This window comes from Lepidochelys olivacea, assembly GCF_965140295.1.
Source record: "Lepidochelys olivacea isolate rLepOli2 genome assembly, chromosome: 26".
Taxonomy (NCBI): Eukaryota; Metazoa; Chordata; order Testudines; family Cheloniidae; genus Lepidochelys; species Lepidochelys olivacea.
Genome location: NC_140436.1, coordinates 14266715 through 14284028, shown reverse-complemented (window position 1 = coordinate 14284028; position 17314 = coordinate 14266715). Strand labels below are relative to the sequence as shown.

The 17314-nt window shown below is 44.9% G+C and overlaps 1 protein-coding gene across 1 annotated transcript; it reads left to right on the top strand.

Annotated features, from left to right (window-relative positions):
• The first annotated feature begins 239 nt into the window (after positions 1-239).
• Positions 240-16944, top strand: TMEM127 (transmembrane protein 127). Its single transcript, XM_084614970.1, has 3 exons — positions 240-753; positions 12390-12554; positions 13670-16944. Exons 1-3 carry the CDS (start codon positions 510-512, stop codon positions 13975-13977), a joined length of 717 nt encoding a protein of 238 aa, XP_084471096.1. The 5' UTR covers positions 240-509; the 3' UTR covers positions 13978-16944.
• The last annotated feature ends 370 nt before the right edge of the window (positions 16945-17314 follow it).

Here is a 17314-nt window from a genome sequence, read left to right as displayed (position 1 = left end):
GTGGGAACTGTGGCGAGAGACCCGCCCGGGCCGGGGCTTCCCTGACTGGAGCGGGGAGGCGAGACCGTCACCTCGGGGCCCCTCCCCCTAGGGACCCGCCCGGCTTGGGCCCCGCCGCGCCCCTCCCCCCCCCCGGAGGAACCCCCCGGGGACCAGCTCGGACCCGGCTGCTCCCCTCCCCCCCCCCCAGTAGGGAGCCTGCCGGCTGCTGAGCGCTTCCCCCACCTGCAGCCCCCCCCCCCAGGCGCTCGCTTGGGCCCCTGGGTGCCCACCCTGCTTCCAGAGAGCGCTTGCCGCGGTCCCCTCTTCCGAAGCGGCGCTGTGCCCGCCCGGCACCCCACCTGGGGGGCTGAGATTTCCTCACCGAGCGTGGCCCCCGCCTGCGGGTTGTCCTGACTGGCGTCGGCGCCCTGCTGAGGGCCCCCTAGCGCAGCACCGTCCACGGCAGGTTGCCCTGAGCTAGTTTGTGCCCCTTGGTAGTGGATCCGTCGCCAGGAGAGGACTCGGGCATGTACACCCCAGGTGGCTCTGGGTTGCCTGGAGGGCGCAGGCGGAGAGGCCAGAGTGGAGGTGCCCTGCCAAAGCAGCCAGAGAGGAGCCTGGCCTCTGCGCTGCCCGGCGCCCTGTCTATCACGGCCCTGTGCACTGCGCTGGCCGAGCCTGCCTGGCTGCGGATTCATGGGGGGACCTGTTCCCGTCAGGAGCTGGGTGTAGCTGATGTACTTGGCTACGTTGATCCAGAATTGCTTAGAGGTGAGAATGGGTTATTTTCGGTTCCTCCTGGGATCAGCGGTGGGGGAGTATGTGGTTGGGAATGGCCTGGGTCCAGTAAGCAGGAGCAAGCATTAGTGCCATATGCTGTACGTTTAAAGGGCTTGTAAATCCCCGTGCTGTTTCTATTGCATATTTGTACAGTGACGGCTGACATGGCTTTCTCAAATCATCCTTATTATGACTGACTTCATTTCCTGTCTGCTCTGCACGAAGAGCTGAACAGCTTGAGGCTTGCTTTCAGACTTTGCTCTTGAGGCAGAATTCTGCATGTTGATCTGGATGGCAGGTGTCTCAGCTCTGAGATTCTGTTCTCCGCAGAATTGCCTGTGGCATCAGTGGCAGTTCATGCACGTAGAGGGAGAGGTGGTTTTAAACTCTGTGCTGGGCAGAAGCTCTATGTTGGCCTATAGCCAGTTGTTGGGTGAGCAGCAAGATGTTTGCATGCACCTTAACTGGGAACTACAGGCTGTTATTTTGATAAGACGTCCTACTTCACCCCACGTTTTTAGTGACTCTCGTTCAATGTGTTCCATCAGAAATTAGACTGAGCTCTTTGGAACAGAGCCAGGATTTCATTCATGGTTCCTTTGGAAGTCATTAGGAATTTTGCCATTGACTTAATAGGGTCCGGATTCTATATTTTAGTCTATATAGGTATTCAGAAAAGAGATGACTAAGGGGGGATATGATAGAGGTCTATAAAATCATGACTGGCATAGAGACAGTGAATAGGGAAGTGTTATTTACCCCTTCCCATACCACAAGAACTATGGGTCACCCAATGACATTAATAGGCAGCAGGCTTAAAACAAACAAAAGGGAGTATTTCTTCACACAACTCCCAATCAACCTGTGGAACTCGTTGCCATGGGATGTTGTGAGGGTTAAAATATAACTAAATTAAAAAAAAGAATTAAATAAGTTCATGGCAAATAGGTCCATCAATGGCTATTAGCCAAGATGGTCAGGGACACAACCCATGCTCCAGTTGTCCTTAGACCTCAAACTGCTAGAAGCTGGAACTGGATGACAGGAGGTGGGTTATTCAGAATTGCCCTGTTCTGTTCACTTCCTCAGACACATCTGGTACTGGCAACTGTCAGAGACAGGATACTGGGCTGTTGTTCTGGACTCAGTATAGCCGTTCTCCTGTTCTTCTGCCACAATCATCACCCTAGTACCTGAGTGCCTTCCAGTAGTGCATTAAGCAACATGACTGACACCTGTCACATACTGTTCCTGGGGGAGAAGCATGTGCAGTAGTTTCTAGGGCTTTTAAATTTACATGTTGGTCTGTTTCAGAGTAACAGCCGTGTTAGTCTGTATTCGCAAAAAGAAAAGGAGTACTTGTGGCACCTTAGAGACTAACCAATTTATTTGAGCATGAGCTTTCGTGAGCTACAGCTCACTTCCTAGAAGGGAAGTAAAAGAAATGCATCAAGGTGCATTGGAGATTGGAAATGCTTGGAGAGGAAGGTGGGGAGGTTTGTGATGGTCTTTAGTTCCTGGGGGAGTTCATTCCACAGGATTTCAACCCATGTCTTTGCGGATTTCTTTACAGTGTCTGACGTGCTTCTGGTAGCTGTGTAAAGAACATCATTGGAAATTTGCACTGGGTTTAAGGACAACACATGATATGACTTAAATTTTATAAAAACTAATTGCTTGTTCAGTTTCATAGAATCATAGAATATCAGGGTTGGAAGGGACCTCAGGAGGTCATCTAGTCCAACCCCCTGCTCAAAAGCAGGACCCATCCCCAATTAAATCATCCCAGCCAGGGCTTTGTCAAGCCTGACCTTAAAAACTTCTAAGGAAGGAGATTCCATTCATTCTTTATTAGCGAAAATAGAGGTGGAGAAAAATTGGCAAAAAACTTCAAACTAAAAAAAAAATGACTTTCATTCCATGTTTTTAAAAGGAACAATTTTTTCACATTTAATTTTTTTTTCATGAACATTTGTGTATTTTATTTGCAACAAAATTGGTTTTTTGGGTTTCTGTCTCTCCCCTCATTTCGCCCCTTTTCATGGTTACCCAAGGAGGCTGTGAATTCCTGTCACTGGAGAATTTTAAAAACAGGTTACTCAAACACCTCCCAGAGGCAGTCTAGGTGTATTTAATATAGTCCCAGCAGGGGAGGTGGGGCTAGATGACCTGTTGAGGTCCCTTCCAGCCATTCTAAAACATTCAGCTTCATAAATGTGGATCCACATTATCAACTTTTTAATGTTGTTTGAACCCTCTGCTGAGGGTTCTGAATTTCTACAAAGTGTTTGCCCCAGTGGGTTTGTAAAGGGTCACCATGGGTCAGTTCAGTATTGTTACTGCCTACCTCATAGCTACTTAATCGTCTGTGTGAAATTAATCAATGCTTCTCTAACTAGATCCTAGTGGATAAGTGTCTGTAGCACAAATGTATCCCTTGTTGTCAGTCTTAGCTGAGAGACCAAGGTCAGAATGGTCCATGGAGTCCCTTTAAGACTAGATTTAAACACTTTGATGTTGAAAGTTTGCCTTGTCTCTCTGTGTTAGGCATCTGCTTTGGAGATAAATAGAGGTCTTCATTTTCAGGTCTGTGCGTTCATCATCTTTCACTAGCACAAATTCCTTTTAAATAAAAATTAGTCTGAAAAGTACCACTTCATATCCTTGTCCATATCACATCCTTAGGATCAGCTTTGTTCTTGGCACTGGCTGGGGAAGTGGAAGGAGATGTTCTTGAAAAGGCAAGAAATACAGAAACTTTGGTATAGTTGATTTTTTCCTTTAATTTCCTGTTTTAATCAAGTTACTGTCAGATGTGGTTGAGAAGTTGTTGTTCATATTCATGTGTGATTGTGTCATGTTTAGACCTAAATCTCTTTCCTCTATCATATATCCGTTACGTCTTGCTGCTTGTTTCTGCAGATTGTTTCAAAGAGATTAAATTCCAGACAACAGGTTAGAGCAACCCCTTTACCTCAGGATATTAAGTCACTTGGAGTCTTTGACTCCAGTATTTTGCCTGTTCCTCATTTTAAAGACTAGTATCCCATGTGTGAGGGTCCGTCATGAGGTGCTATCTATCTATCTATAGTGGTTAATTTTGGAGTTGAGGCTGATCCAGCCAACCCCAAAATCCAGATCCTAATGTTGTTGCTGAGGGCTTGCTTACATGGTGTGTTAGTGAGCACCAGTGGGGTGTGACTTCTGGTCCTCACCAGCGTGTCGTTTACTAACTGGCTCATGTGGACCCTGCTGGCGCGCACTGACAGTTCCCTAGTGCGCATTAACGTTACTGTTTGAAATAGGACTACATTAACACACAATAGGGAATTTTTAGGCACATCAGCAGGATCCACATGGGCCAGCTAGTGCTTGACACACGCTGGCGCAAATTAGAATTCACACCCCACTGGTGCGTGCTACCACACTGTGTAAATAAGCCCTTAGGACTCGCCACTAGCCAGTTAGCTCTTGAGAGGCAGCACCAATGTGAGAAGGTTACTCTGACAAGCTGGCCAGCAAGTGCAGGCTTCCAAATATGGCTTTGCTCTTTCCTCGCAGACCCTCCTCTCAGTGTAGTGATCCAATGTTAGCTAGGCCATGACTGCAAATATGTTGCTAATAATGAAAAACTTGCTTTTTGAGATGCCTAAAGTGGGGGAGAACCTACATGTCTGTTGTAAAACCGTGTAATTAGTGCTAGGATTGACCTTCCTAACCGAGAAACTGGAGCTGCCGTTGCCTGGTATGTGTCATTCTTTTGGATAGAAGAACCATAAAGTGTGCTACTCAGATCTCTGAGCATTTAAAGGGGTGAGTTTTATTCAGGTACAGCTCTGCTTTCATTGCTTAACAATGACTTCTCCCTCCCTCTTGGAATCTTATTAAGGAGGGTTATTTGGTTCAATGTTGAGGTTCACCTTTAAAGCGTTCATCCGTGACTTATTTAATAGCCACTTTTTCCTTTGTATAAACTCACTCTTCCTGCTCCACTAGCAGTCGTATGGATAGCGCCCCTGTAGTTGGGAGGACAGCTGACCTTCTGAGCTCTGGGCTTTGCTTCATGACCAGCTGCTAGGGAATTCAAAAGTGCAATGACTTCCTCACTCTATCAAAGGCTGACATCAGCTCTGTAAGACTCACAATTCCAGCGGGCCCAAGTGGCAAATGCTTTGAGGTTGCTTTGACTCCTATGTGATAACACAGCACCTGCTGCCGTTTGTTTGGCCACTGTGCTAATTCAAGTGATCAGTTTTTAAAATCACAGCTTTAAAATGCTCCTGGCCTAGATGACATCACTTCATAAAGCCCTGGCCTGCTTCTCGGCAGGGAGGAGGTGTTCTAGAAGTTCTGAAAGTGCTCCACAGTTACTAAGCTACAGTGTGAAAACCAGGCAGACCTTTTACAATGGGGGATTTCTACTGGGGGATTTAGGAGATTACTGTAAAACTGTACACAGGTGAGTTGTGGAAGCACAGAGATAACATCAAAGAAATTTGCTCATGGTGCATTTATTCCTGAGATCACAGGCACACGAACCCCATGGTGTCCAGCAACAGAGTGTTTTGTATTTGCTTTATGATGAGCTGAAGTGAAAAGTTAGATCAAACAAGGAAAGGAAGAGTATTGGGTTTCTGATTTTTAGCAGCTGCAGCTCTGTGTCCTGCATCTAATCCTTTGTTTTTATTAGGGCTGTTGATTATTGCAGTTAACTCACGCGATGAACTGAGAAAAATTAATTGCGATTAAAAAAATTAATCGTGATTCATCGCAGTTTTAATCGCACTGTTAAACAATAGTATACCAATTGAAATGTATTAAATATTTTGGATGTTCTGCATTTTCATATATATTATATTCTGTGTTGCAATAAAAATCAAACTGTATATTATTTTTGCACTGTATTTTGCACAAATATTTGCACTGTAAAAATGAAAAACAAAAGATGGTATTTTTCAATTCACCTCATACAAGTACTGTAGTGCAGTCTCTTTGTGTTGAAGGTGCAACTTAGAAATGTCAGGTTTTTTTGTTACATAACTGCACTCAAAAACGAAACAATGTAAAACTTCAGAGCCTAAAAGTCCTAATGTGTGGCACTTTTGTAGCCAGCATTGCAAGGTATTTACATGATAGATATGCTAAACATTCGTATGCCCCTTCATGCTTCAGCCACCATTTCGGAGGACATGCTTCCATGCTGATGACACTTGTTAAAAAAAAATGTGTTAATTAAATTTGTGACTGAACTCCTTGAAGGTGGAATTGTGTCCTCCCTGCTCTGTTTTACCCGCATTCTGCCATATATTTCATGTTATGGCAGTTTCAGATGATGACCCAGCAAATGTCTATTTTAAGAACACTTTCACTGCAGATTTCACAAAATGCAGAGAAGGTACTAATGTGAGATTTCTAAAGATATCTACAGCACTCGACCCATGGTTTAAGAATCTGAAGTGCCTTCCAAAATCTGAGAGGGATGAGATGTGTAGCATGCTTTCAGAAGTCTTAAAAGAACAACACTCCAATGCGGAAACTACAGAACCCAAACCACCAAAAAAGAAAATCAACCTTCTGCTGGTGGCATCTGACTCAGATAACGAAAATGAACATGTGTCGGTCCGCTCTGCTTTGGATTGTTATCGAGCAGAACCCGTCATCAGCATGGACACATGTCCCCTGGAATGGTGATTGAAGCATGAAGGGACATAAGAATCTTTAGCACCTCTGGCAGGTAAATATCTTGCGACGCCGGCTGCAACAATGCCATGAGAATGCCTGTTCTCACTTTCAAGTGACATTGCAAACAAGAAGCAAGCAGCATTATCTCCTGCAAAGGTAAACTTGTTTGTCTGAGTGATTAACTGAACAAGAAGTAGGACTGAGTGGACTTTGTTTTATTTTTGAATACAGGTTTTTTTGTACATAATTGTACATTTGTAAGTTCAAATTTCACGATAAACAGATTGCACTACATTACTTGTATTAGTTGAATTTTCCTGTCATCATAAAATAAATATAAAGTGTGCACTGTACACTTTGCATTCTGTGTTGTAATTGAAATCAATATACAAATAATCAATATATTTGAAAATGTAGAAAACACTGTACACTTTCTATATTTTCCACTGAATGCATCCGATGAAGTGAGCTGTAGCTCACGAAAGCTTATGCTCAAATAAATTTGTTAGTCTCTAAGGTGCCATAAGTACTCCTTTTCTTTTGCGAATACTGAGTAACACAAAGATTTCAGAGTAGCAGCCGTATTCTTTGTATTCTGTGTTGTAATTGAAATCAATATATTTGAAAATGTAGAAAACATCCAAAAATATTTAAATGAATGGTACTGTATTGTTATTTAACAGTGTGATTAATCACAATTAATTTTTTTAATCTCTTGACAGCCCTAGTTTTTATGTTTGAATCCTGCTGCTACAAACATCTGCGTTGATAAAATTCTCAAGCTGTTAAAATGCTAATCAAATCATGCTGCCTGAGCTTTTCTCAGCTCTATCATTCTTGCCCTTTGGGACCCATCTTTACCTCACTCCTGTCATATTTATTCCACGTGCACGATATATTGTAAGCTACATGCATTATTATCTACAGTCGAACTTCAGAGTTATGAACACCAGAGTTACGAACTGACTGGTCAATCACCCACCTCTCTTGGAATCAGAAGTATGCAATCAGGCAGCGGCAGAGATAAAAATAAAAAAGCAAATACTGTACAATACAGTACTGTGTTAAACATAAACTACTAAAAAAAAAAAAGGAAGTTTTAAAAATGATTTGATAAGGTAAGGAAACTGTTCCTGTGCTTGTTGCATTTACATTAAGATGGTTAAAAGTAGCATTTTTCTTCAGCATAGTCAAGTTTCAAAGCTGTATTAAGTCAATGTTCATTTGTAAACTTTTGAAAGAACCACCAACATGTTTTGTTCAGTTATGAACAGCTTCCATTCCCACGGTGTTTGTATCGCTGTGGTTTTACTGTATATGCTTGTGTTGTTCGTAACAAACTCTGCCCCTTGTGGGGTAATTTCCATCCTAGGATCTCAGTGATTTTGGGATGATTGGCATGATTCCCATTGTGCAGATGTGGAAACTAAAGCACAGTGAGACCAAGTGACATAGCAGTACTGGGAATAGAACCCAGGGACTCCAGTTCCCTTCTCTAACTCGTAGACACGCAGTGTTGAATTTCACTTTTAACCTCACTGCTGGAAAAAACAGGCCCAGCACATGGTCTTATCAGCCACTCCAAGGCCCAGCAAACTCGTACCAGCATTGGGCTAGTTAGCGCATTGCTTTTAGCTGCCTCTCTGGTCACAGGCTTACAGCAGTGTTGCAAAATATATAGAAAACTTTAGCTGCCTCAGCCAGACTCTTTGTTAGACAGAAGGAAAAAGGAGAGGGCTAGCAAAGAGAAGAACTAAGGCAGGGAAAGAAAGGGACACATGGAGGGGAGTGGGAGAAGAGAAAGTCTTTCATCTAACACCCCCCAGCGCCCCACCCGGGCCAAGTTTCTTTTTGAGGACCTTAAAAGGGGAGTGATAAGCAGAATACATTATTAGTTTGTCCACCTGTTAGACCTAGTTTCTGACACCAATTCTGATTCACTGATTTCTGGTTCCACATTTTCTTGTTTACCAAGCATGATTTTAACATAGCCTTTAAGTTATATCAGTAGGCCGTTTTGTTTGGACAAATTTAGTCTTTCTGTCTTGGCTTTTGCACTTTTTCCCATTGGCGTTTGTTTCTCAACTTTTTCTCACTTCTTACAGTTGAGCTCACAGTTAGGGTAAATGTTTAGACCCAAGTTTTATAATAGGCCGTTGGAGAATTTACCCTGGTTAAGGTGATGTGACCGAGGTCTGCGGATGATAATATTGTGCTCAATTTGGGTACGTACTTGTTGAATATGTTTTTATGCAGCTTTATGTTGCCAAGATGGAAGTAATATAAAACAGAAGTGACTTGCCTGTCGAGTGTCTAGTCAGCTGTGAAAGTTCTTGAAAATATTTTCAACATGAAAGAGACTAGACTAAAATAACTCCTGTGCAAAACCTCTCATAGATCTGAACTTTTGCTAGCTGCGTGGGGCTCTGTGCTGTAAACAGCACCACTAACCTAGGAGGGAGGCTCCCCTGCTAAGGGGAAGTGAACAACTGAGGGGAAGTCGAGCATCCCACCAAAAGGCATCGGAAGCAGCTTGTGACTCTCAGTTCCAAGGCTGTGATTAGAGCCAGGAGCCTGGGGGGCCTGGGTTCTAACACAGGCTGTGCCAGTGACTCACCGTGTGACCTTAGGCAGTCACATCCCTTGTGCCTCCCTCAGCCCTCAATAACGATAATACAGGGTAACACACACACAACTGTGGAAAAGCAGCTGCGGTATGTGCACTGATCTTTCTAAGGCAAATCATACAAACAGTGCCTGAAGAAAGAGAACCTTGGTTCTAACCAACCTGTACTTAGTGCAGGATAAAATAATCTACATAAAGTCTTCGCAATACTGCTAGATTTGTATGTACAATGTAGGCTGATGTTACCCAATATCTGAAGTTGACACTACCACTGTACCAAGGAGGTGAGAAATCCCACAATGGTCATTCCATATTAAATTGCCTCCCTTCTGCTTCATACAATACCACAGTTAGATCCACGTGAGTGACCCCTTCCATCCACAAAGAGCACCATTTGGTCTCAGTTGCTGGACCGCTGCTGTAATCATGCCCTTGTTAGCTGAGAGTCACAAGCTTTGCTGATGCCTTCTGACAGGATGTTTAAGTTCATCTCAAGTGTTCGCTTCCCCTCTGCAGGTGACTCTCCTCCTAGTTTGATGGAGGTGGTGGTGTTTACAGGGGGTGCATGTGGGAATCCAGTTCCATGATCTGGGCGGCCGCCTTTGTAGTCTTTCGCATAAGCCACATTAACACACCCCTGCCATGCTTTCCAACCTGACGTGGCAGTCCAATAACGTCAGAGGGGGAGAGGAACTGAGTGAGTTGAGCAAGGGAGAAGAAATGAAGATTTGCAGTTGACATTTGGAAATGAGATAGAGAGTAGTACGGGGGAGAACTCCAGGAGGGCGGATCCAGATTGCTGCTGCATGAGCCTGCAGCTCGTGGAAAGATCATGGTCCGGGATGGAGAGGAAGCTGGTGCTAGATGAAAGAAGAGAGGATGGAGGGAGAAAGAAAGAAAGAGAATATTCATGAGTTAGTTTGGAACAAGTCTCTGGAGGATTTAAAAATGTATGGATTGTGTAACTGGGTCAAGTTTTTGTGGCACAGTGCATAGGAAACCCCGCCCCCATCCATTTCATTGTCTGCATCATTAAAACCTTCCACACCAGGTTGCACTGTTTCAGCCAGTTGACTTTTCCACATACCCAACTACCTGTTAGATTTAAATTTTTGATTAAAGCTAATATTAAAATTATATAATACACAAGTTGAGAAAAGAATGCCTGTACATCTGGATATAGGGCTTAGACTATCCACAAACACAAAGTTTGTTTAAAAAATCATAAGATACATAGAGTACATAATCAGCATTAACCCAAATTTAGGTGAATAAATTTAAGAATATAGTTTAGATTTTAGCATCCAAGTATTCGGATACATCGATCATGAAAACTTATGCAGAGAGTTGGTTGTGGAAAGCACATATCAATGAGTGAAGATTGTCCCTCAGTAATTGAGAATTTAGGGTAGGCTGTCCATTTCGAGGTGTCACGCAGCTCTGTTAGCAGCATGGTGAACACCATTGCTGCAGGCAATATATAAAAATTAATGTCAGTTTTCAGACTGCTAACATGTGGTTCACGTGATGCTTATGCAGTGTTAAATGACTGAAACCGTTTCACTTTGCTGGGGATGCTAGAAGAAGAGGGTTCATTGTCCTCAACAAACAGGCGTAATTGCATCCAGCCTCTTATGTAAGCTGTTCTGTGTGTTGCGCTTATCAACATCTCTTAGCCAAAATATAAAATAAGCCACAGTGATCGTTCTCTGCTACAATTAATGCTGCTGGACTAAAGGAGCTAACCCCCTCATCCCATCAAACCTTAATTGGCCTTCTCCTTGTCAGCCTCAGGGGCTGAGAATTGGCACCACCCTGGAGATGGAACTGCCCTATGCCATCACCACTCCAGGTTGCGTATGGTGGTGGGTGGGTTTGGGGGAACTTGCCCAGTGCTTTCCAGGCTGTACCTAATCTGTGAACAAAAAGGGAATTTCTTTCTTGTGGGCTGCTAAATCAGCAAATTTCAGCATCCTAAAACTCTCACGAAGGCAAACTTGCCAACACAAGTGATCATAGATCATTACTGGAATAGTTAAGAGCAAACCAGAGTTAACCCTTGAAGGAATGGCCACCTCTGGGCTGCAAGGTGATCTCCATTTCTACAGTACTAACTTATTCATCTAGACACAATGTTAGGTGTAAAAAGAAAAGGAGTGCTTGTGGCACCTTAGAGACTAACCAATTTATTTGAGCATAAGCTTTCGTGAGCTACAGCTCACTTCATCGGATGCATTCAGTGAAAAATACAATGAGGAGATTTATAGACACACAGAACATGAAAAAATGGGAGTTATCATACACACTGTAATGTATGTATGTTGCACTCTCCTTACTGTGTGTATGACAACTCCCATTTTTTCATGTTCTGTGTGTCTATAAATCTCCTCACTGTATTTTCCACTGAATGCATCCGATGAAGTGAGCTGTAGCTCACGAAAGCTTATGCTCAAATAAATTGGTTAGTCTCTAAGGTGCCACAAGTACTCCTTTTCTTTTTGCGAATACAGACTAACATGGCTGCTACTCTGAAACCAATGTTAGGTGTGTTACCAGGAGGCTTTATTACTAACTCAGTTTAATTTGCAGACTGTTTCCTGAGTCAGTTTCATCAGCGTAATAACTTCCAGTGAAATATTTGACTGATCTGGTTGATAGTTGCAGTGTATACACTTTGGAATATTAAGGTGAATGCAACTGGCAATGTCCTGGTTTGTGCCTGTATCTCTTCTGTTTTGTTAGTGCCTTTCACTAGCTTTGGAAAAACATTGTACAGAATTGCAAATTATGGGGTGATAAGCACCTCTTGAGAGGCACTGAGCACCCACACCTCGGACTGAAATCAATAGGAGTTGAGGGTTCACAGCACCTTGTGATTGGCCCCTAAATTTATGTATAGATCTCTGTCGCCATTGTGCTCTTGTGGGAATAACTTTGGGCTGGATGATTGGGCAGAGGCAGAAGACGTCTGAACTGATATTTCTGATCTGGTATGATGGGCAGGCTCTGTTCCCGTGTTTGATAACTGATCAGTCATTCCTGCTTTGGTTGAGGGACAGAAGTATGGTGTCTGGATAAAGTGTGAATATTTCAGGAGAAATGTGCTCTGCAGAGCTCCAAGTGAAGATGCCCCCAATAAAGGCCTGGTAGCTGAAGGCTGATGCCTGTGCAGTCCCCTGCATGGATTCTGAGGCATGTGGAAGGTTAAATGATTCGGTTCTGAGAAGCCCATCTCAGTGTTTGAATGAGCTGAGCAGCTCAAAATCCATTATGACAGTGAGATTTTGAGGTTTGACACTTTGTATTCTCTCTTTCTCAGACTACTGCATGAATCCACAGACGGTCTTGTTGCTCCGGGTCATCGCTGCTTTCTGTTTCCTTGGAATAATCTGCAGCCTTTCAGCTTTCCTGCTGGATGTTTTTGGACCCAAGCATCCTGCGCTGAAGATCACTCGGCGCTATGCTTTTGCTCACATTCTCACAGGTAACTGCCAGGGCATTTGCACCTCAGTGAGGCTGGTTATGTGAGGTAGCATACGAGCACGGAAGTTAGCACCATCAACTGCAGCATGAGAAAGCTGAGCTGATATCTTACCTTGGGCCCTTGTACACCCTCAGCCAACTATACCTCAGAGTATAGCAAACAGGATATAGTGTTGCTATCCAAAGGGGTTTTCCTTGCCTTCCTTGTGACCCTGATCCCTGCTGGGTCTGCGTTCTCAAAGGCACATGAGCTCTGCAGCTATCTTCCCCTCTGCTATCAGCACAGAGCATTAGAGTCCTAGAGGTGTCAGTCTGTGCTCTTGGCTGCAGGACTCTTGCTCCATGTTGTGCAGCTGCAGCTTAAAAAGCGGGGGTTAAATCTGTGAGAAATAGAGGCCTAGGATGAAGTTTATATTTACTCTGTTAATGGGGATGAGCTGGTATGTTTCATTTTCAGAGTGATCCCTTAGCACAGAGTGAACCAAGATAACCATGGGTCCCCTTCCCCCCCAAGTCAGGGGAAGAATTGCCATTGATCTTCGTAGCAGCAGGGTTGTACGCCCCCACCTGCTGTGTCACACAGGTGCCAGCTGCCCGCTCTGCACTGTGACCAGGGTTGTTCTAAATCAGCCCTGGAGATGTGCCAAAGGTGTGGTGCAAAGTTGCGTAACTTGCGTGAACCTTCAACTTCCCTTCCTGCCTGCTGGCTCCCATGTGCCCCCTTCCCCGGTTTGTGAAAGATGAATTTAGAGATTGAACACTCTGGCCCTCACTCCCAGGCATGGTCAGCTCCTCCTTAAAGCCCACATTGCCCATGATTTCTCCCAGCCTGTTTTGGCTTTCATTGCATGTGTCCGTTTTCCCACTTCTAGTTAACGAACCCTCCCACCGTGCTATGCAGGTTATAGAAGTCAGGCTGGGGTTCGTGTGCATTACTGTGCAGAGACATCGGGCCAGCCCTGAAAACCTGGCCTTTCTGTTTGCTTTGTGGTGGTCTCCCAGGGGGCTTCCTGTGCAGTCTCGTTGATTTTTGCCTAACAAATAGAGTAATTTGCTTCCTCCTTGTCACTTACTACTTTCTCTCTCTCGCATATCCTCCATGGCTGCTGGTCTCAGTTTTGCAATGTGCCACTGTGATTGGATTCTGTTACTGGGCCTCGGAGCTGATTCTTGCACAGCAACAGCAGCACAAAAAGTACCATGGGTCTCAGGTCTACGTCACCTTTGCAGTCAGCTTTTACCTGGTGGCGGGAGCCGGCGGAGCCTCCATCCTCGCTACTGCTGCCAACCTGCTGCGCCACTACCCAACCGAGGAGGAGGAGCAGGCACTGGAGATGCTGTCCGAGATGGAGGAGAATGAACCTTACCCCGCAGAGTACGAAGTGATCAACCAGTTCCAGCCGCCTCCTGCTTATACGCCATAATGCTGCCAGCGAGCCATAGCGGGTGGCAGCTAGGCTTTCTCCCAGCCCCCCAAAACTAACTGCCCACCTCTTTTTGGGAATGCACCCCCCTTGCCCATGGAGGCCACTCAACGGTGCCTCACTTCCCAGGCACCTTGCTCACTCTTATGCTCTTCTACCCACAAGGGAGAGGACTTGCTTTAGAGAGTCAAATGACCAGCGGTTTCTTCTTACAGAGCCCCCAAACCCTCTTGTTTTAAGGACTTTGTTTTGTGATTTTTATCTCCCACTCCCATGGACTGTACGTACCTGGCAGTGCTGAAATAGTACCTGACCAGGGTGATTTCAGCAGCTCTCAACTTCCTGTGTAATCTCAGAGACTCGTACTGTGCTGCCCCAATACTCCCACTCACCCATGTACTCACCAGCATGGTGCAGGAATGCATAGCTGTGCAGGAGATCACACCTGTCTGTGACATGCATGTGCATACCTGGGGGCAAGGGGGTGTGGTTGGGGGCAGGGTGGTTCCATAATCTTGCATTGTGATATTCAAGATCTCATTCACACTGGCCCGTATGCCTACACAGAGGTGAAAGTCACACAGGTACACACACCTGTATTAGAGGTGAATTCTACAATCTTCTGCTCTTATCCATGCAAGCTCAGTCAAGCCTCTGTAGAGGTGTAACTTAGTGATAAGCACACCTGGAGAGGTGTGCTCCATAGGAGCACCATGGCACCTATATATAGGTGAAACTCCCGCCACTATGAACTAGTGTGTAGAGGAGAAATTCCTTTATATCGATAGCATACTTGTTGAAAGGTCTAGCAAATCTGCCACCGCTGCTTTTTCCACTTCTACACTCTGATCCATGCTATTTACACAAGCATTTTGCACTTTACTCGAGCTCACAGCCCCCCCCCCCCCCCCCCCGACTTCTGGGGAACTGTGGAACTTGCTAGGACTAGCTGCTGTATACCGCTACCATTAAGTGGCCCTCCGATAAGTTTGCAAATGTTAGGCCAGAGCTGGGTGAAAGATGGAGCCTCCCTTTTAAAAAAAGCTGTGCTAATTTCAACTGTGGTATAAAGGGAGCTGACAGTACCTGTTCAGGTCCAGCGCCCGTGGCTACCACAGCACAGTCAGCAGGTGGATCTATGACAGCTTTTAGTCTGGTGTTAAAAAAGAGAACAATCTGCTGTACGGTGACAACTACTGAAACCCTGTTCCATGGTCTCCACAAGATAGACAGCTGGCTAGAGATTGTATGCAAAGTCTGTCTTCACGCTGACCTGCTCTGGTTTTAAGGCATTTTGTCCCCTTTTCTTTTAATCTAGATATTTTTCTCTCCTTTTTGCCCTTTACAAAGACCATTCTCCCAGCTGAAGAGGATAGGCTGTGACCAACCAGCACTCTTCGTCTAACAGCTCCAGGAAGCACTCTAGAACTACTCCTGGTGCTTTATTTCCACAAGGAGCACTGGACTGGGCTCCCTTCTCCCTGCACATGTAGCAGTGCAGCGTGCTGGTACCAGGCCTGCCGAGAAGGAGCCAGTAACACGCATCCATATATGTGCACTGTGCCAGCCATCGTCACAATTGTAGGGACAGCATATAACACTGAAAGATATTGAAGGGGAAACAGTTAAATGGTCACTTCTCCTTGGAGGGGATTGTTTTTAAAGAGGTTTTAGAAAGTGGCCTGCATGTCACTGAAATGCTGAGCTGAGTTCTGTGTGGGGTTTGGTCATGTTCTTCAAATGGAATAATGAGGCTCGGGAAGGAAGGTCATGTCCCCCGAGTGCTGGCTTGGAGCTGATGATGCGGTGGTTTGTCTGAGTCACTTTGGTACAGGCCTACTGCAGCTTGGAACTCTTACGCAGTTCCGAATGGATCCCCTCTCCTTCTCTTTGAATGTATATCTGCTATTGAAGTGTTACCAGCAATGTTGTTGAGCTCATTCCTTTCCCTCCCATATTTGCAACAGTGTTGGCAGTACAAAAGAGGAGATTGCCAATGTAATCCAACATCCAGACCTCAGATGCAAACCTGGAGTCTTATCCTAGGAGAAAGTAAGACATTCCACCCCCGGCACCCCCTCCTTAGGGGAAAGCCACCATAGCTCGTAAATTGACTCTGGAGAGTTAAGGCATCTTCTCCACTGAAAGGCTTGGAGCAGAGAGAGGAACAAATAGATAAGGTGTCTGATAAAGGACTTTTAGAGTTTAGAAGGAACTCAGGTGGCAAAGAGGCTGCCAGTGGTAATGGTAATGGGGTCTTCTCCAGCAGGCAACCAAATGTCTCAGCTTTGCTTTTCCCTTCCACTTCAATGGAATGGTCAGCTTAATGCCAGCTGTTATACATGCAGCCAAAGGGTGTATTAGTGAGGCCCCTAGACTGTATCCTGATGGCTGATATGATCTTGCCATTACTTGGCATCCCTGTTCTTGCTCTGATATTGAATTACAGTCCATTTATATAGTGGACTCCACAGTGAGCTCTGTGTCTGGTTTGGGTGGGAAATGTTCTGGGTTTCCCCCTACTGCTGTGAGAGAGGGAGAGTGTGTGTTGGACTAAAAACATCCTATGCATAAAAAATTGTATTTCTGTAAAAATACTTTAATTATCCCCAACTAATAATTGATCCTTGGAGCTTGAGGAAATCTACCTGAAATCTGGGGAAAACCTTATTCCTAGCCACTCCATGCAGCTTTCTTTTCCTCCTCAAGGCCTAGGGAGGGAAAGCAGAACTGGCAACATATCCATGTGCCAAAGGGACTTTGAGCCACTTTAGGAACGGTGACTGCCTCTGCTCACCTGGTTTCTGCCGCTGGGACTCCACAACCGGTTTACAGATGATCCATGTATTCAGTCTGTGAGATCCCTTTCACACCATTAATGTCATCCACAAGGCACTGGTGGCTTATGTAAATTCAGCTCTATGTTCTGATTTTTTTCTAGAGAAAATAAAAAGGATGTAACTAGTCTCCCCTGGGAGTCCTTACTCTTTATTTCACACAAGATTATTTGTCACAGTGCTGAGGAACAAGAGAAAGAAGGGGTTACTCTGGTAGTAGTTGGCACTTGTCATTTGTAAGATGAGTTTAACAAGCCTCTTGACTCCTCTGTGACCCAAGAAACCTCTCCATTTCAGAGAAGGGAAATGATGAAAGAGAAGTGAGGTGACTTTCCCAAAATAACAGATGCAGAGCTGGAGCTAAAACTTGGGCATTCTTTGCTGCTAGTCCCGCGCTATAATCTGCAAGCGGTCGTTGCTTTATATTCCATTGCTGGGCCCAATCATGCTAAAATAAGGCTGATTGACTCTCATGCTCCAGGCTGTAAGCCTGCCAGGGC